The sequence below is a fragment of the Accipiter gentilis genome, chromosome 16, assembly GCF_929443795.1.
Source record: "Accipiter gentilis chromosome 16, bAccGen1.1, whole genome shotgun sequence".
NCBI lineage: Eukaryota > Metazoa > Chordata > Aves > Accipitriformes > Accipitridae > Astur > Astur gentilis.
The window spans coordinates 4,544,005-4,563,573 of NC_064895.1; the positions used below are offsets into that span (position 1 = coordinate 4,544,005).

General features: G+C 40.6%; 1 protein-coding gene across 13 annotated transcripts in view; it reads left to right on the forward strand.

Annotated features, from left to right (window-relative positions):
- The window catches only part of GCLC (glutamate-cysteine ligase catalytic subunit), a 54,164-nt gene that overhangs the window by 18,445 nt on the left and 16,150 nt on the right, over positions 1-19,569 (forward strand). For 10 of the 13 annotated variants that reach the window (XM_049819377.1, XM_049819379.1, XM_049819380.1 and 7 more), the window contains 11 exons: positions 461-519; positions 609-745; positions 4,112-4,186; positions 5,083-5,199; positions 6,072-6,210; positions 6,724-6,836; positions 7,511-7,603; positions 8,331-8,435; positions 10,588-10,669; positions 10,766-10,869; positions 10,972-11,092. In XM_049819377.1, coding sequence (XP_049675334.1) covers positions 461-519; positions 609-745; positions 4,112-4,186; positions 5,083-5,199; positions 6,072-6,210; positions 6,724-6,836; positions 7,511-7,603; positions 8,331-8,435; positions 10,588-10,669; positions 10,766-10,869; positions 10,972-11,092 — 1,145 coding nt within the window. Of the gene's footprint in view, positions 1-460; positions 520-608; positions 746-4,111; positions 4,187-5,082; positions 5,200-6,071; positions 6,211-6,723; positions 6,837-7,510; positions 7,604-8,330; positions 8,436-10,587; positions 10,670-10,765; positions 10,870-10,971; positions 11,093-14,873; positions 16,685-16,967; positions 17,523-19,569 lie in introns of those variants that run through there. The other 3 variants (XM_049819375.1, XM_049819378.1, XM_049819382.1) reach the window with 2 other exon arrangements.

Genomic DNA, 19,569 nt, shown 5'->3' on the forward strand with positions numbered 1-19,569 from the left:
CTCTCACTCAGGTATGTCACAGCAACATCTCAGTGTACTTGGTAACTTGCCCTAGTTGCTCTGAAATGGAGCGTGGTGTCAAACTACTTGTATAGTCTGAGAGGGGTTTTTGTTGTAAGGAGAGATTTAGGAGAAAGAAAATCATTCTGTTTAAAAACTAGGCATGCCTTTTTGCTTGCCCTCCTGTTCTTCAGGTCAGTAGCCTTTTACTTCTGCCTGTTCTATTAGCATAGTACGGTGAAGTCCATCAAATTAAAACTGACTCTAGTGAATTAAAATTCAGTGTTGTATCTGTTACAGTCTATCTTAAACTAGGAAAAGAAGCGTCTTGAAGGAAAATGCTTAAAATAAATAGAGAGTTGACACTCTGAAACCCTGAGAATTGCTGAGAAACTAACTGCAAAAACATTTGCATAAAGAGAAACTTTCAGATATTTTAGCAAACTTTTTTTTGTTGTAGTACACTGACCAGAAACATTCGGCACCGAAGAGGAGAGAAGGTTGTGATAAATGTACCAAGTGAGTAAATTCAATCTATCTTTTTGCTTTTCAAAATAATTATTCAATCTAATGCCCTGGGTTACTGAGTACCTGCATTTTTCACACAGTATTTAAAGATAAAAACACGCCATCACCGTTTATCGAAACGTTTCCTAATGATGATGGAGAAGCAGCAAAGGCGGCTAAGCCAGACTATATATACATGGATGCTATGGGGTTTGGAATGGGAAACTGCTGTCTTCAGGTAAAATGCATCCGCTTTCAAGATGTTACTGAACGTTGTCTTCCCTAAACGCTTCCCTTTTTAAGACTTGCCTTATGTCTAATTTCTCTAGCTTAATTCAACTGATGCATTTTGAGAGTGGCAAAAGGGGGAATAAACCAACAAATTTAATTGTATACCTGGTAATCTAGCCTTAAAATCCAGGTTTGTTTGCATTATGTTTGTTTTCTGCTGGTATTCAGATGTGATTGGATGCCTTGCTGAAAGGGTTTCTTGAACTGGTCAAACCCATTTTGATGAAGCGCCTGCTGCTGGAACTGCAGCACTTTCCAAGTGTGAAAGATCATCTTCCACTGTGGTCGTCTTTCAGGCATGACCAAAGGACACTGGGAATGGAAACTGAGCTGTCGTGTAGGAATGTGTGGGGTTTTTTGGTAATTCATTTGGGATTTTTTCCCCTCCTCCCCATTCTTAGAACAGCAAAAGCAAGGAGTGACAAGAAGTCATTGGAATAACTTTAAAAATAAGTAGCTTTCTCCTTCTGTATAACTTTATTTACAAACAGCATGAACTTCTATGTAAAATTTCTCATTCTTAAACGTTTTTAGCCATCTGCTAAGAAGTTTTCTCACTGGTTGTACTATGAACCTACCAAATCCACATGAGTAGCCGTCTTCTGATACTGCGTACTGGGAGATATTTTTGGTTCTGTTTTCTCCCATTAACACATGCCCACTTTTTATTGTTTTCATTGACTTGCCTGAGTTACTACTATCTTACAGTATCCTCTGTTTAAATTCAGGTGCTGTATCTTGGCAGTGCTTTAATCCTTTAAATATCTGTTTGTTTTAAAAGTTTCTCTGTCATAGTAACCTGATGCCTAGGGGCTGATGCCTTAAGTAGTAGTGATGTATTTGACTGTTGATCAAATCTGCCTGTTGCCACCGCCGTCTTGGAAGTAGAGCTAGGAAGAGGCTAGTGATAAGGCTCTAGGGGATTAAAGCAAATTCTCCAAGCTGCTGTTGTTTCATAGCACTGGCAGAAATGACCCCATTCAAAGCATTTCCCTTCCAGAAGCTGCAAAAGCCCTTGTCACTAAGGGTAAACTAGGGACAATCTGATGGAAGTAGTGAAGTGTATATAATAGTGTGTGTTTCTTACAAGGTGTTAAGTTTGATGTGGTCTGTTTTGTACCATCTCTTTCTTATTTAAGGCCAATAAAAGAAATACAGCCTTACCATTCAGTCATTGTATGAACTTGTTTAAAAATACATTAAATTCCTTTTTACGGAATACCGTTTTACTACTCCTCGTTCTTGTAATCAGTGGTCAAATTCAAACTCGGTAGTCTTGTTATCATCAAAGGGACAATGAAAACAAGGCTGGTAGGTGCTATAAGCAGCTTCTTGTATATCAGCTGATAATTCTTGATAACTGACTAGAAGAAAACATGTATTTCCCACCTGTTTTTTGTAAGGTAGTTTGCAGTATGCATACTTCCCTTTGTTGTTTGTGTGTTTTTTTTCCTCACTGCACCAAGCTACAAGTTAGTTTCATGTATTTCCAAGGTTAAAAATAATGTCCTCATGAGCTCGGTGGGACAGCCCACAGCAATGGTGGGGTGGGAAGTGCTTCCTCTGCAAACAGAAAGGCAAACCATCGCATCCAAAACCATTTTGAGGCTTCACGTCCCTGTGCCTGCTGAGCTTTGTGCTTGTAGCTGCTGCTTTCCGCACTCCTTGCAGGGCTTGCAGCCCTCCTCTGGAGAAGATTGTCGAGGCTTTCTCCTCTGTAATGGGGCATTTGGCTAGAAACCTGGTTGAATCCTGGATTTGATGTTGATTTGGAATACACATAAAAGGGAAGAGGAGGCAGATATCGCTGTGTTGGGGAAAGAGTGTAGGTGTCCTGTCTGCCTGGCCAAGGCAGGCTCCCTAGTGCTGGAAGTCCAAAATTAGTGATGAGAAATCATACTTAGCTGCTTCTCTGCAAGAGAATTAAATAATCTTGTATTTTCAAAGTGTGTTTTGGTTTGGGTTTGGGGTTTTTTTTTTTTGATGGCCACTTGAAGGATAGACACAGAAGAACTATTTTCCCTACCACACATGCTTTTTCTAACTTGGGATGTTTTAGTGAATGTTGGCTGCAGATTTAAAAAGACAAACAAAACAAACACATCCCATATTCCTCCTACACCTCCCCTTCAATCCCACCTCCCCCGCCCCCCAAAAAAAATCCCCCACTGAGCCCACCAGTGACCTCTGGAGTTTTGGGGGTCTTTTTTGGTTGGTTGGGTTTTTTGAGGCTTACTTGGGGTTGGATTTGGGCTTCAGTGGCCAACGGAGGAGAACCTGTATGTTTTGTGGGACTCTTTAATTGTAATCTGTGGAAGAGGAAAATCTGTGTTTGGCTGGCATTCTTCAGGACATCAAGCAGTGATGGTGATATAATGCTGAAGCCTGTTGTACAATGTTATGATAGTGGTCCAGGGGTATGCTCCCATCTAAGTTATCCTCTCATCTATGAATATGTAAACTGCGAAAGAGAGAGAGGCTTTTAATCTGTTTAATCGGTTTGCATCTTTTAACAGTTTTGAGGTGATTGATCCCCCTCTGCATTTTTAAAGTGCGTAAAGTGTCTGTTTGGGAAGTCTGGAGGGTAAGGTCTGCAACTAGAAAAGTGTCTCATGCTTGATGCAGTACTGAGCAAATTTCACCAGAAGTTTCAAAGAAGTCTTATTTTCTAGTGGCCTGTGTGTGGTAGGGCTTCTACATCGTTAATGGCTTCTGCAAATAACGTTTCTTTTCCATCTTTTGCTGTGTCCTGGCCTCTAATACAGGCAAAATTGGACATTTTTTTTAATAAAGGTTACAGTAGACATGAAAATACTTATTTTTCACAGTTTCACAGGATCAAAGGCATCTTGAAATGTTCTTTAAAATGGGATTAGCTGTCACACAAAACATATTTTACATCTACAATAGTTTCTGACTGTTGTTCTAAGTAGGTAGGTTCCTGGCTTATTTCCTGAAGGTGCATTACTGACCCATATGTATTGTAGATGTTAACTCTGTTTTCTTTGGTTCTGGCGAGTGTATATTTAGCCTCACAGCCAAAGTGTTGTGGTCTGAAATCTTTTAATGAACATGGACATGGTGTGGAAAGAAGCTTGTGATATAAATGCAGCTGATAGGTGGGGCAAAAGTTTGTCCAAGAATTGGGGGGAGGGGAGAACCCACACAAAACCCCCACCCAAACAAACAAAAAAAACCCATAAAATTCTTGGTATGTAAATCATTTTATTATATCATTGATTCTGAATCTAGGAAGACTGTGCTTGTGCTATGATTATAGAAATTGTGATAGCAGTTGTACTTCTTCCAACAGGTAACATTCCAGGCTTGCAGCATTTCCGAAGCGAGGTATCTCTATGATCAGCTAGCCACGATCTGTCCCATTGTGGTAAGTAATGAACTTCTATCACATCAGCTCTTCGTTGTGCAAAAGCCACTACATGTAAAAAAAAAAAAAATAAAAAAAATCTAAATTAAAAGTCAAATGCTACTCACAAATTTGGTACTCTGGGAGCAGCGTTAGTCTCTTGCTAGGTTGTCACATGAGCAGTGTGATTTATTTAATCTCCAAGTGACAACACAAAACAGATGTTGTCTGTTTCTTCTCCTCTGCCATCCTTCCCACATGCATGAGGCTCTTGTTGAATAGTTCTAGAAGTACATTTGGGGCAGTTTTTCATGAAAACAAGACAAGCTCACTCCTTAAAACAACTTTTAATTTTTCAACTCTGGTCTGGTGTTACAGAGGGTTTCAGCTTAAGTTGTTTAAAGCTGTCCCTTTTGTAAGCATGTGGTCATAAACAGGTGTTTGTAACAGGCGTTAGAAAGTATTGGTCTGGTCTACGTGGCGAGCAGATCCTGCTCTGAGTGAGGTCTGTTCCGGCTATGTTGCCAAGGTGCTTTGCCAAACAAAAATAAACAAAATAAAACAATTTCCAGGTGAATGTCTGAAGTCTGGAAGTGCGTGTGCAGAATACTTGCTGATTTGTCACACAGTTGCCTCTGCCTGTATCATCTTGGTGTTCCTTCAAATGCTGATCTGTAGAGGTAACGAATTTGGAGAGTGTCAGATGCCCCTTCAGTAGTACTAACCCTTCATCGAGGTGTTTTCTGGAGATAGCAGTTAAGAGATTTGCGGTTGTATGGGCTTTGGCTGTATGTTAAACTGAAGTATATACTTCGGTTATTTCAGGACCAGCAAGTTTCCCTTTCTGGTGAGGTTGTGGTTTTGCTTTTGGTTCCTTGGCTTGTCCTTTGTTTTCATATCAGGCTGTTTTATTTTAGATGGCATTGAGCGCTGCATCTCCATTCTACAGAGGCTACGTGTCTGATATTGACTGTCGCTGGGGAGTAATCTCTGCATCTGTAGATGATCGAACGCGAGAAGAGAGGGGGCTAGAGGTAAGTAATGTTGGGTAGTAGATGTCTGGCTTTTTTCAGGCAAAAAAGTTAAATCTCCTTTAGCATCAAATTCTGCTTATGCTCATCAGAATCCCTAACGAGGGAACATGGCAGTCTTTGTGGTAAATACAGGAGAGGTGGCGTAAACATTCGCCTTGGTTGGTACAGTTTATGTTAGCAAATACATATTTTTAGTTAGGTATAGAATCCCAGTAGAACTCTGCTCGCTCCTTCGCAGCTTGCTGAAAAGGTCCCCTGTGATGAAACTTTACAGTCTGTGCTTGAGCCCAAAAAGCAAAAATTGCTTTGGATTGAATAGCAGGTGCTGCTGAGGAATCCAGTAGTATAAACTAGAACTATGTGACAAGAGCCAATTGTCAGAACTTGAATTTAAGGATTTTCTCTAAGCAGCAATTGGCATTCACAGCTCTTACAAAATTATAGAAATAAAAAAAATCATTTTAAAAATCTACTTGAAATATTTCTTGAACTACCCATTTTAAGAGCATCTCCAACAATGTGCGCGTAGTGAAACTGTTATTGGTATGTGTTGCAGTAGGTATAATAATGCTTTCCAGGTACTTGGGGTAATGGTATATTACATCAGGAAAATGTTTCCACTTTTAGAGAATTCTAGTCAATGTGTGATGTCTGTTTTTTCGCTCAGATACGTACATCTGCAAACAAAATAGTCATAATTCCAGGACTGCTTTCTGATAATCCTATTTAAGACTCGTGCTTTGAATAATTTTAATTGAGGTTATAGGGTTTTTTAAACAGGATAATAATTCTCACATAAGTGTCGTTAGTGAGCAAAACTTAGGTAACATTGTTAACAAGCTGTTAAAATATTGTATTCTTAAATTATATAGCCACTGAAGAACAACCATTATAGAATCAGTAAATCCAGATATGATTCCATAGACAGTTATCTATCTGAATGTGGTGAGAAATACAATGACATTGATTTGACAATAGACAAAGATATCTACGAGCACCTAATAAAGGAAGGTAAGTGTTTGCTTCATTATGAGCAGGTTAAGAATTATGCTTGCAGTGTGTGGGGATATTTTACGTTTTCATTCTTGTTTGTTTCAATCATCGTGCATCCCTGAGAGTGGTGACTCCTCAGGAAATATCTGTGTAGCATGGTCTTGAGAGTTTTTTAAAAAGTACTCAAGAAACTGACCCTAATTCTAGCTTGGTGTTTAATGCATTAATGTTTTATCTTTGTGGAGAGAGCAGAACTGCTTTAGGACACGTGGCACAGAGGTGCATCACAAAACAGGAAGAATAGCAGCCACACCAATATTCAGCTGCCATTTCCAAACAAGAACTTGGTTGTTTTGGTTTTTTTTTCCTCTTTAATCATTTCCTTCCTTCCTGAAGTCATCATTTAAACTTTAACAGGATGTGGTGGGTTGAGGTAGCATTGCAGAGTTGGATATTTTCAGTCTTGTAAAACAAATCGTTTCCTAGAGCCTGCTTTGCTATGTGTGAATTGTTTGAATTTTCATTTTGTAGGTATTGACCACCTTTTGGCACAGCATATTGCACACTTGTTCATTCGAGACCCATTGACTTTGTTTGAGGAGAAAATACATCTAGATGATGCAAATGAATCCGACCATTTTGAGGTTGTTGTCTGATTTAGAGGAATTTAATAAATATATACATTAAATTGCTTATTCTTTATAGTACTGCTTAATTGGAGGATGACTATATTAGCTAAGAATTTTTTTCTGAATTTTTCACTTCAACTAGTTCTTTAGCATATGACTTTGCAGTTATAAGTACATTTATTTCTTTTTATGATATATTTAGGAGAAGGTGGTGGCTTATACTTTAAACCCAATAAAGTATGAAAAGCCCAAACTATGGCTATGTATATGTGTTATGGGGAACTGTCGATTTTTATGGCTTCCTAAAACCTGTTTTGCATGACACTTACGTATGAATGTCTCTTACACAGCTTTATGAAATAATAGCTATGGTATTATTAGGTATTTTTAGTTTGGGATGCATCAACCCCTCATAAAAAATTAAGTCAGCGAAATCTCAGCCCTTTAGTATCTTATACGTAATCTTCAAACAAAACAGCATGAGAAAGTGTAACACATTTGCTCCTAGGATGGGTGGTTATACTGTTGTTTTCAGGAAGTCGTGCCACTTAGTTGGGAAGCACTTCTTTAACTTGATGGGCTGTTCCAGGGAAAATATTAGAACTCTAGTTATCTGCTTATTTTTCTTTGTTTCTATTATAAAATGGTGCATATCTTGATTGTGACAGAATATTTCGTGTGCTTTGCAGAATATTCAGTCTACAAACTGGCAGACAATGAGGTTTAAGCCACCCCCTCCAAATTCAGATATTGGATGGAGAGTGGAATTCAGACCTATGGAGGTAAGGAAGGTGTCAATATGCACAAAAGCACGTTTCCTTTTAGGTGGAAGAGTACCAGGCATTCTGCTATCCAGTACCAAACCCTTAATTCTTATGCTGTGTTTTCTCCCCTCTGAATCAGTAGACGCAAGCGAAGCGGACAGCAGTGTTTAATCAGACATGGACTGTGGGAATATAACTGACAGGAGAATCCACTGCAGCACAGCAAAGCATGCTAATGGATTTGGGTGATGGGGAAAGGAATTAGGCTTGTATTAAAGCAACAGTAAACAAAGCCCCATTTAGCTTCTTGGGACTGTATTTCTCCAGTACTTTTCCTGGTACTGAACAACTCCACTGTCATTGTTTTGTTGTTCACAAGTGCTTTTATTTTATAGCTGTCTATCTGAGCTCTCTGAATTTAATCCCTTTAAAGTAGAAATTTAAAAGCTCTTACACATTTATAATTACACAGAGAGCCTGAAGGTGCAGGTTATTAGATAGTCTTTTTAAACACAAGTGTGTTTTGGCATTGGATTAAAGGGTTGAGTTTGAAGTGTGTGCATGCATTGTGCATTTGAAGTCACTGCTGATGATTCCAGCTCATGCGTCACCATCTCTGCCAGCAGAATGTCTGTGAATACAAGTACCAACATGAACGTTGGAGTCAACTCTCCTAGATATTTATCTACTTCCATGAGTGTGTTCCCACTGAAGTAATTTAATCTGTAAACCTTTTCGTGTCTAGGTCCAGTTAACAGACTTTGAAAACTCTGCATATGTTGTGTTCGTGGTACTGCTAACCAGAGTGATTCTGTCATATAAACTGGATTTTCTCATTCCTTTGTCCAAGGTAGGTGTGAAAGATCAGAACTATTAGAGCTAAATGCAAAGTATTTGCATCAAGTCTGATTTTTATCCTCTCCAAGCTAGGAACTAATATTTGTGCACTTACGGAATAGTCATTTTTATCTTTGTCAGTTTTCATCTGTACCAGTACTTTGAATCAATTTCAACTCCACAGTATTAAACAAATATTTTACTTCTGTCTCATGGAATTAAGCTTATAGACAAATACTGTGGGAATTTCTGTGGTGCCTCACAGTGTCTGACTACTGCAGAAATGTTGAGAAATACCATTGTCGCAAGACTGTTTTGAGAGTGAGAAAGGATGTGTTTCCACCATTTTACATGTGGGGAAAATAACCCGTGGAGGTAAAAATAAAAACTTTAGATATTTATTTTGATGTGGCTGTTGCCTATGTCTCTTGTTCTTACAAACAAAATAGAGAATATCTGGTGGAGAGGGAAAGGAGGAATTTAGCATGCTTAGTGTTACACAGTATTTGAGTGAAAATGAATACTGCTGATTCTGGTCACAACTCTGACTTGTGTTTGGACAGACCAGCCATGCAAAATGTGCTTTTTCCTTAATCTTGTCCTCACAATTGTTGAACTGTTTTGGGTGAAACGGTCCTTGCACATCTTTCTGAGGCACCTGACCAGAAAATGTCTTTTTAAATAGATATTCCTGCAGTGTTACTGGTAACTTTACAAAAGGTCTTGTAGTGCAGAAGGCTTTTGACAGACTATATACTAGAAAATACTGCCAGTGCTGGCTACAGTATAGCAGAAGTATCCCGGGGCATTTCTTAGTGTTTTTCATTAAAACGGAGAAGAATACTGAAGTTGTAAATTAACAGTAATCATACCATACAGTTGGGATGATTTTTAAAAGGAGAAGTTCTCTTCCTGATGTCAGGGAGTTCAGACTTCATAAATAATGCAGCAATTTAGCACTTACAGTGCATAATTACATTGTTATTTGGAATGTCTCAAAAGCACAAATTTTTTAGCTAATGAATACCAGTTAAAACTGAAAAAGAGATCAGGTGCTGAAAGAACCTGAACAGAGTTGAGTGGCTGGGGGCGGGGCATAAAATTGCTTGAGCTTGCCAAGCAATTTGGCAAGTAATGCAACACAGAATTGCACAGCCACCGGTAAGCCTGCCTCTTTCAAGTAAAATAATACGGGTTTATGGGGCTAATCTCACACTAATCTTTGCTGTCTGATGGAGTGCGGTTGTACTCTGTTAACTAGGGCTGGAGTTCTTTCAGACTTTCAAAACAGCCTGTTTTGTAAATAGGTTTCATAATATGCAATAATGAACAAAACCACACTTTTGAAAACAAAGCTTTGAAAGGTAAGATGTAAAGATTTTTGCATTGCCCTTAATTGAAGGTCAGACAAAGAATTCAGCAAATCGTCCCTTCTTCTGAAGACAATACAGTAAACCTAATGTCCAAAAGCTGTGCGATGTTAATTCCCTGAGAACATACCAACCAAAGAACTTGGACAAAATCTTCTGTCCAGAAAGACAGAGCAACACTTCTGTCATTTGCAGAGCATATGAGCATGCTTCATAGTTTGTAGATTTCTTGAGAAGCCTGGGATTTAGAACTTCTTTACTAGCAGTCTAAGTTTATCTATCTAACAGATGTTTGGGTATGGAATAGATACAATTCCCGTACAAATTTACTGGAATTCTGTTTCTGAAAGTTTGTTTAATACAGTGATAGCTCTTCTAAATACTTCAGTGATTTTGTTAATAAAAGCAGCAAACTATGGCTAGGGAAACAGCAATTTTCTTCTTCTATACTCATGTAAATTGCATCTGAATAGGCAAAGAAGTCTGCCAGATGGATGCAACCTGTTAATTACAGCTGTTCCTGTGTTTTCGTCCAAATGTAAAAGATTAGCGTAGCATGTTCTAACGTAATACCATTACCTTTTCTGCCGGAGACCTAATTTCGCAGAACGTCATCTCTTTGTGGTTTTGCCCAGGACCCCTGAAGAATGAAATAAAACTTACCTCCACAGCTTGGCCCTGTGTGACGAAAATCGTAAGAAACATAGTTTCAACTAATGAGACCAAAATGTGAGGGTTTGGGAAAATCTTAATTTTCTAAAATGTCACAAATCTCTGAAATACTACTTTTGCCAGGTGGATGAAAACATGAAGATGGCCCAGAAAAGAGATGCTGTCCGGCAGGGAATGTTTTACTTCAGAAAAGATATTTGCAAAGGTATCATAACAACCAATCTGATTAATGCTGTTGAGGATGTTTAGTGCATCTCTTGCGTTCTAATAGTTTCTTCCTTTCCCTTTCTCACCCATGAAGGTGGAAACACTGTTGTGGATGGATGTGGCTCTGCACAGAATGGGACAGGCACCGACGCAGAAGAGTACACCTTAATGAGTATTGATACAATTATCAATGGGAAGGTCGTAGCCTCTTCTACCTGGAACACACAACCTTCCCCTCCATTCTGCCCTCCCAGAAATCAGATCGAGCATGTTTTATGCTGACTCTCTTCTCTTACACAGGAAGGAGTCTTTCCTGGTTTGATCCCAATTTTGAATTCCTATCTTGAAAACATGGAAGTGGATGTGGACACAAGGTGCACCATCCTAAACTACCTGAAGCTAATAAAAAAGAGAGCATCTGGTATGTTCGACACTTTTGGACATAGATTTTTTTTTTTCCTGGCATTTTTCTCCTTAGTAATTAGGCTGTCCTCTAGTTTTCAGTTGGGTAAAACTGGTGGCAGCTGTGGGTGCCTGGTTAAGTGTTGAATCATAGGAGCAAAGGACTTGAGTGTGTTCTCGGGCTTAAATCTGGTCCAGTCTAATTCTGATTATAAACGTTTCGTGATCCATTTTAGAACTTAAATTAGAAGTAATTCATACAGTTACAATTACAGCTTAGAGGGTAGTGTGTCTCCAGTCCAAGATTTCTCTTTTCAGCACCACTTACTGCTGCTTTTGCCAGTGTATTGTCCACTGTAGTAGTTTGCACATATACTATAATCCCTTTTGCCTGTCACTTAAGTGTTGTAACAGTATGTGTTGTTACAGTATGTAACAGTCTGGTAGCCTGGTATTATTGGTGTGACTAAACCATGCCCGCTCCAAAGCATTCGCAAGTCTAAATTCTGGTATACTAGAGCATGGGACCTAATCTTTAGCTCCCTGATAAGAAAGCCCTTCTGTAAGTAGCAAAACTCCTTCAAGCAGAGCGATCCAGGCTCTTTCCCTGTCTTCCCCATGTTGCAGTGTTTGTGAAGACAGACAGTATAGGGGCTCTTTATGCTCCTTTTTTTAAAATGCAGCAGTACAATGAGTAAAAGATGCAGGCTAAACTTTAATTCAGAACTTGGCATGTAGCACAGTCTGCAGCAACTTTATACCTTTTTATGTGCATATCCCCTGTATGCCTGCCTTGCTGTAAATTTAGCTAGACAGTTAATTTTAGTCTCATAAGTCAAGACTTCCCCCCCAGTGAAATATATTCACTGGTTTTAAATTAAAGTGTTGCATTCCTTTTTAATTCTTGAAAATTGCTGTAGAAGCTTCTAGGTAAAGGCCTTTTCAAAGCTGAGGTGGAAATCAGGACTTTCTCTCACCTGGTAATTCAATACTTTACAGTACTTCAGACTGGTAACAAGTTTTAATTAATTAGAACTTTCACTGTAAATGTTCTTTTCTAAGACTGCTTGTTTGTAGGAGGCTTCTGTCCCTCAGGTAACATAGACAGGGGATTTTATGCTTGGCTTAACTGAGGGAGAGAAGAGAAACTGGCAGGAAGAAAACAACTGAGGCACATCAGCCCTCAAAATAGCAATGCTTTCAAAATATTCTATTGTTTGTTGTTGGTTTTTTCCCTTCAGAAAAATGCTGTTATAAAAACAAGGAATGCATAAATCTCATAGAGGGTTTTTCCCAAGAGCTAATGACAAGGGCTCGACCCTCTGCAGCAGGTGTTCCCCTTCCAAAGAACAACTTTGCTACCGGGTGCAAAGTCACAGGCATTGCAGAAATCAGCTTGTGTATTTACATGGACCTAAAAGGTGTGAGAGTGAGAGTCTACGGTTTATATCTTAACTCTGATGAACTTGAAATGATTTTTTAAATGATGCTTTATAAGAACCAGAATTCACAGAATAAAAAGCATTAGGTCTTGTATTACTGTGCCATGATGTTTCTCAATTGGGAGCTTTGGATTATTCCAGTTTACTTTCAATCTTAAATCAAGTGTTTCTGAACTGCATCCTGTCTGCCATGGACATGTCCACAAAGAGTGGCCATTTTTCAGATTTCTCTCCTCAAACGGTGAACACAGAGCACTCGGAGTTAACCACAGACATCTTAGCTGCTGTGGTTTTAACCTTGCCCCGACATAGTTCATCTGTGCTTCAGCCTCCTCTTCTCTTGCAGCACAGCTTAGGTATTGCCCTCACTGGTCTCTGTCGAGCTGGTGTGTGACTGGGACCACTCAGTGAGACACAGATTTCGTAGGCAGGCAGCAGCTGATGACCGCCACCAAATACTAATGAAAGCGGTGTTAAGTTAAGCAGTATCAAGTGACCGTTGTCCTGGCGTGCTCTCCCGCTTCTTGGCTGTCTGCACCGTAGACATTTTCTCAGCCAAAGGTGGTGCAGTAATCGTGGGGCTTCGTGACCGTTCCCAAACATGATTTCCGTGATCGTTGCCTTACCCTTCTCGAAGCTTTCACACTTTTGCTCCCCATAAAGTCATACCATAAGAAATGCCACAATTTTATGAAGTGCTCTTTGAAAAGTGAAAATCCTGTAGTTTTGCACGTTTAAGTGCTCTTCCCAGTTATTTCATTGTATGCCTTCTAGTTCCTGCATTGTAGGATAACATTTCTCTACTCGCTTCTCATCAACATTCATAATTTTTGCAAACTTCGCAAGTATATTGTTGCTTCTGAACTTGCAATTCCCTTTGTCTTGTCTCTCCTCACTTGGAAATTGTCTCACACCCTTCGTCAGTCTGTGGTGCCTTTTCCCAATACTCATGTATGTTCTTTGGGAGCTGCGTGCTGTGTTCAGGATGAAGGTGCTGCAGATGTTCACTGGTATGAAGGTTGGGGAGTGATTGGGCTGCCTGACCACTAGATGTCTGTGTTGGTGTGAGCTGGGCTGCTCTCCCATCTTTTCCTGCACTGACAGCCTGCAGCGGCTTTTAGTCCAAAAATGGGAGTCTCTCTATGCTCTGCTTATCTCCCAGCCCCACTGATTTTCTTGCAGGCCCTCTGTTTCTTGTTGGTTTGAGAAAGTTTTTGTGCGAGTTATTAGTGCCTTCAACAAATAATGCTTCTTGGGTGGGGTTTTTTCTGCCCTCTTTTTATATAGAAGTGTAAACTCTAGCCTCATTTCTTTAAAACATGCCTTCTGGTTTTTGAGGGACACTTTTATTTTTAATAACCTTTTTTATTCTGCTTTTCTTTCCTGTACTTTTTGCAATTTTTCTGATTTGTGTTTGTGTATCTCTGTTCAGAACCACTGATAGGATATCTTTAAACAGCCTTGGATGCTTTTTACTTTTTTATTTGTGTGTTCCTTCTTGCTTTCCCTAACTGGATTCCTCTTGCTTTTTATAATATTCTTAAACTAAAGATTTCTGTAGTGGAAGCCCTTGACTTTTTCTACTCTTACAAGGAAGCTGAGGTTCCAGTAGCTAGCAATGAAAGTTTTGCTAGGCTCTTCGAGTATCCCATCAGCCTACTTTAATGTCTTACTGTCAGGGTTACCTTAAATTTGTACTAGTTAAGGTTTGCTTGCATATGCTGCAAGATTCAGTAGCCTAAATGCTGGTGTCCACCTGGGCTCTAGCTGCTACTCTGTAGGGATGAAGGTCTCCTGCAAGTGGCGTGTGCCGTTTGATGACCCTGTATAGAAGCACTGGGGACCCTCAGGCACCTGCTGACTGCCCCATGGACTGCATAGTGAAGCAGAGGCAGTGTGGACAAACTAGGAGTTGGTATAATTGGGAACCTGCCTATTTTTTGCTGGAGAGCTGCCAGAGGGAGAAAGAAGATTAAGTCAAGGTAGACAGCAAAGCTAGCAGCCAAGTGTCTGTTGGTTTGTCTCAGCCAGGTTCTCTGTTAAAGGGCATGTTTAAGGCCTCTTGCTATACAATCTGTTGGTAACATCTGTTCCAGTAGCTACTTCTCTCTGCACTGTCTCATTACAACATCTGAAAGTTTGAAGATCGCGTCAGACAAGTGGTTTTTAAACTATCAGTGCTATGTCAGCTTAATTATGCCTGCAGATTAGCCATATTTTAAAAAAAAAATATAGGAGTGTGTTTCTCATGAAAGCATGGACTATTGATTAATTGTCAATATAACACATAGAACTCTAGGTGTTGTACTGCTAAATTAGATGTATAAACTGTGCGATTTGGCTTCCTCTTGCCCACAGGAGAATTAATGACAGTTGCTCGGTGGATGAGGGAATTTATCGCACAGCATCCAGACTACAAGCAAGATAGCGTGATAACTGATGAAATGAATTATAGCCTTATTTGGAAATGCAACCAAATCGCACAAGGCCAGGCAGAGTGTCCTGAACTGTTGGGGGTAGGATTTAACAAGAAACAAAGTGGAAACAAAACTGGCTCTTTGTAATGAATGAATGAATGTTTCTTAAATAGTAGAAAGTCAAAGCCTTTTAGCAAAGCACTAGCAAAGATACTGTGAATCTGGTACAGTTTCATGGTGTGAAGACCAAAACAGGGATACTGCACTATAAAATGGGCCAATCTGCCTAAATATTCATTTAAGGCATCCTCAAATGGGCATATTCTTATTGTTAAGGTTTATACAATGTACATGTAAATAGTAAAATATTTTTATGATTAACATCAATGTATTTTAATAACATTGTATCTAAAGTTATTGTGAATTAGCTTGTAACTTTTTTATGCTTTATTCTAGAAAGAAAAATCGTCCTGAACAGCTTTGTAAATGTAATGGTACTTGTATATTATATGCATTCCAGTTACTGAATGTTGCTGTAATTTTTTTAACCTGGAATGTGCAAAGTAATCTACCTTATTGTATAAGAAAAGAAAAAAAAAAAAATTTCTGGACCTACCTGAACCACAGATACTTCTTCCTCCCATTTGGGTTTTGAAAGTATATATGAACAGACAAATGCATGTGCATCCTATTTGTTAATCTTTACAGCAGTTTCTCAGTTTCCACAAGACCTGCATCCACTCACAAACTGTAAAACTTAGAGGAACAGATCTGTCTTTATTCGGATAACCTGCCTGTCTCCTGATAACTGTAGCCTTAGGAAAGAGCTGCCATATTCATATGTAAGCTGCATTTCCTGCAAAAAAAAACGGATTAAGATGCATCTTCTCCCAGATGCATCATTAGTTTTTCGCCTCTGGAATAAATTTGTATGCTATTGCGGTTCAGAAACTTGATCAGTGATTTAACAAAAAAGCAGTAATGGGGGAGAGGTGGTGAAAGAGAGGAGGGTTTGAGAGCTGAACATAAAGCTGTCTTTACAAAGGACCAGAGAGAATTGGTTGGGACCGTGGCACTCCTTAACTGCTGTTTCTCCCACGTTGCTGCTGTTCCCACAGTTGACAATGACTGCAGCACAAAATCGAGGACCTGTCTATTCTTCCTAAAGGTTGAGTTTCTCATTTGTCATTCTTTATTATAAATATTTTTGGCAGCATGTTTATTTCCATAAGGTATTTTATGTAGATAGCTGAGGTACCTACATAGCTGTAGGTATGGGCAGCCTAATCCCCTCTAGAAAATAATTATAAAGAAATCATGGAATGCACTAATCCTTTGAATTGGGAGCCAGTGCTGGGAGCGACTGTAAAGTATTTAAAATCTAGCCATTTCAACTGTAAATAAAGCAAACTTAAGGGGCCTTTTTGATTTAGCTTCTTAACTGACTTCTAGAAGTGAATTGCATTATGGGTAGATTATGCAAAGCTTAATGCAAGCATATATAAATACCTAAGATGTAATGATTTTTTTAAAAAGAACTAATGAAGAAGCTGCAATGAAGAGGTGCACTAAGAAAAAGCTTTCATGTACTGACATTAGACTTTGTTCTGTGTTCACAGGTGTGCTTTAGAGAATAAAAAGAATGCTTTTTTTTCTGCAGTGGTGAATTTGTTTTAATCACGATGTAGGCATATGCTAATTTAGTTTCTGTGAGAAGGAAATAAAAATAAAATTTGCAGTATGTGTTGGTCACTTGCATGACTTGAACCCACATTTTCAGATTCAAAAAAGGAAGAGTTGCGTACCTGGCAAGTATAGCTCATCTTATCCAGACTCACTTTGTTCACAGTGAAACTTCTCAGGACTAATGGCAAATGGTCTACCCCTCCTGCAACGGAGAGAAGTCCTTGTCATTGCAATGGTAGCATCTGTCTGATTGCTTAGCATCAGCTGCTATGCTTAGAAGACCCCTAAAAAAAGCTAGAATGCTTTCCTGCTCGTACTGGCATCAACACCTGTCCTTTTTCCCTTTCAGTGGACATTAAATCACCCTTCTGGCCTAGTAGGTGGCGACTGTCCTATAAGCGAGAACAAATTTTGTCACGATGCCCAAAAGCTGTGCCTGAACATTTCCCTCATGAGTTCTTGTATGTGTGATCTCAGAAAGGACGGGACAGATCAAACACAAAGCTGCTGCTTGTTCGTTGAGGTGTCCGCGGTTGCGGTATCTCGGCAGTTTCATTCCCCAGATAAAGAGTTAAGGTATGTGTTCCAGCCTGTTCTTGACGGTGTGGCACGGTGAAGGTTCTCACAGGCAGCAAAGTGGAGCTGCTGCAGGGAAGGGCGAGCTTTGCCACTGGTTCTGAATATAGTTTAGAGGTGGCTTGGTGGTATCTGCACCCACTCCGAGGTGGAGAAGCAATCCCTGAGCCTCAAGCTCTGGCTGACTTAGCAGAGAGCATGAGAAACTCCCTTGAGCTATGAATTCGGGTTTTTTGGTCCTGCAGCCGTGAAGTGCTTTCATGGAAATAATGACCTTTCCAACAACCACGTGAGCAAAGGGAGGGGAAGAAGCACCAAGCACTTGAGGTGAAATGTGGTTGATTCCTTGCCCAAAGACCTCAGTAATGCGTCAGTCACGGCGCTTCCTGTGACTGCTCATGTTCTGGCCCCAGTTCAACCTCAGTCATTTGCTCCATGCCTTCCGCTCAGTTTTCACCTAGAAGATCCCGTTTGTGCTTTCCAGAGGTCTCAGTGCAATAAATGATATTCTGCTGCCCGGTGTTCTCTTGAGAGTCAGAAAGGGCTTGAGTACAAGTGTCCTTATTTCTGGATTATTTTAGCTATGCTTTTTATCATGGTCTAAACTTTCAAAATGTGTCTCCTTTTGCGTGTGCACAGAGCTGTGCAAGCAGTTTGCCTTTCTGGGAATGGTGCGGCAAGACCTTTGTACAAGAGCTTCGTACTCCTTTGGTCCTGCAAAAGCAACTTGACCTCTGAGAAATAAACGTCACTGCAGCTTGTACAAGCTGAATGGAAAAATGACCTAATCTTTTGTTTGCAGTCATTTTCTTTAATATTTTTAGTTGGTTATATTCAGTGTGCTGATGTGGTTTTGCAGCAAATTTAAGAGAGCTCCTGCTGCGTGGGAAGCTGGTCACAGAAGCGGTGGCAGTTGAAGTTTGAAATAACCTACGTGGATGGTGTGAGCTGGGTTTCAGCAGGAAGGGATTGCTGTAATCCCTTCCCAAGAGCCAGGCCCTTCCTTCTGACTGCCTCTTCAGGATAAGAAGCAACATATGCATGCACAAATACACTAGTAAAGATGTTCTCTAATCCAGGAGAGCAGATGAGAGGACAGAAATGCAATAGTTCCTCTTGCTGCAGTGGGTATCGGAAGATGGCTGTTGACTGTAATGCTGAGCAGTGCGAGAACCTGTGATTTAGAAGACGATAGAAACAAGAATCTGCAATTTGAGTATTATAGCAGAAACCCTGGGTCTCTTGAAGTCAAAGACCTGATGGTTCATTGCTGGTTTTTTGAAGGAGCTTTGGAGAGAAACAGAAGCAACATTTGTAAATGGTGAACTGTGTGATGAGCATACTTGTACCCTGAGGGAGGAGGGGGACGGGGCGGCCGCTGGGGTGGGCAGGTGGCAGAGTAGGAAGTTTTGGGACTCTATCATCTGTGCTAAACCAAACATGCCTGCACGGCCTTGTCAGTCTTGCTGTAACCTCTTTCTTGTGCCCCTTAACCAAAGGGCACCAGAGCGCGAGCAATCGAGAGTGTTTTACAGGAACGAGATCTAGTTGAAATTAGAGATCTGACCTGCACTGTCTCCTACCTCTAACTCTGAACCACTAACACCGAAAGGGGTCAAGGACCCCAATTTTATTGCTGAGCATAATGCCATATGGTATGGGGCATGCCTGGGGTCAGCAGTCCCGGCTGTGTCCTCTTCCCGACCTCTTGCCCACCTCCAGCCTCCTCGCTCGGGGACGGAGTGGGAAACAGGGACAGCCTTGGTGCTGTGCAAGCACGACGCGGAAACAGCCCCAGCCCCGGCGCATTACCAACGCTGTTTTAGCCCCAAGTGCTGAGCACAGCACCACACGGGCTGCTGCGAGGAGTCGGACGGCCGTCCCAACTGGCGGCGGTCCACTGCCACCGGGTTACTTCACGGTTCTCTCGTCTGTCCTCCTGCAGCCTGCACAGCATCGCTGTGAGGAGCAAGGTGGGATATTGGGTTTCCCCCTCTGACTACCTGTGCTTATGTCGTGGTTTAACCCCAGCCAGCAACTAAGCACCACGCAGCCGCTCACTCCCTCCCCCCATCCAGTGGGATGGGGGAAAAAATCGGGAAAAGAAGTAAAACTCATGGGTTGAGATAAGAACGGCTTAATAGAACAGAAAATAAGAAACTAGTAATGATAATGATAACACTAATAAAATGACAACAGCAATAATGAAAGGATTGGAATGTACAAATGATGCGCAGGGCAATTGCTCACCACCCGCCGACTGACACCCCGCCAGTCCCCGAGTGGTGATTCCCCCCTCCACTTCCCAGTTCCTAAACTAGATGGGACATCCCATGGTATGGAATACACCGTTGGCCAGTTGGGGGTCAGCTGCC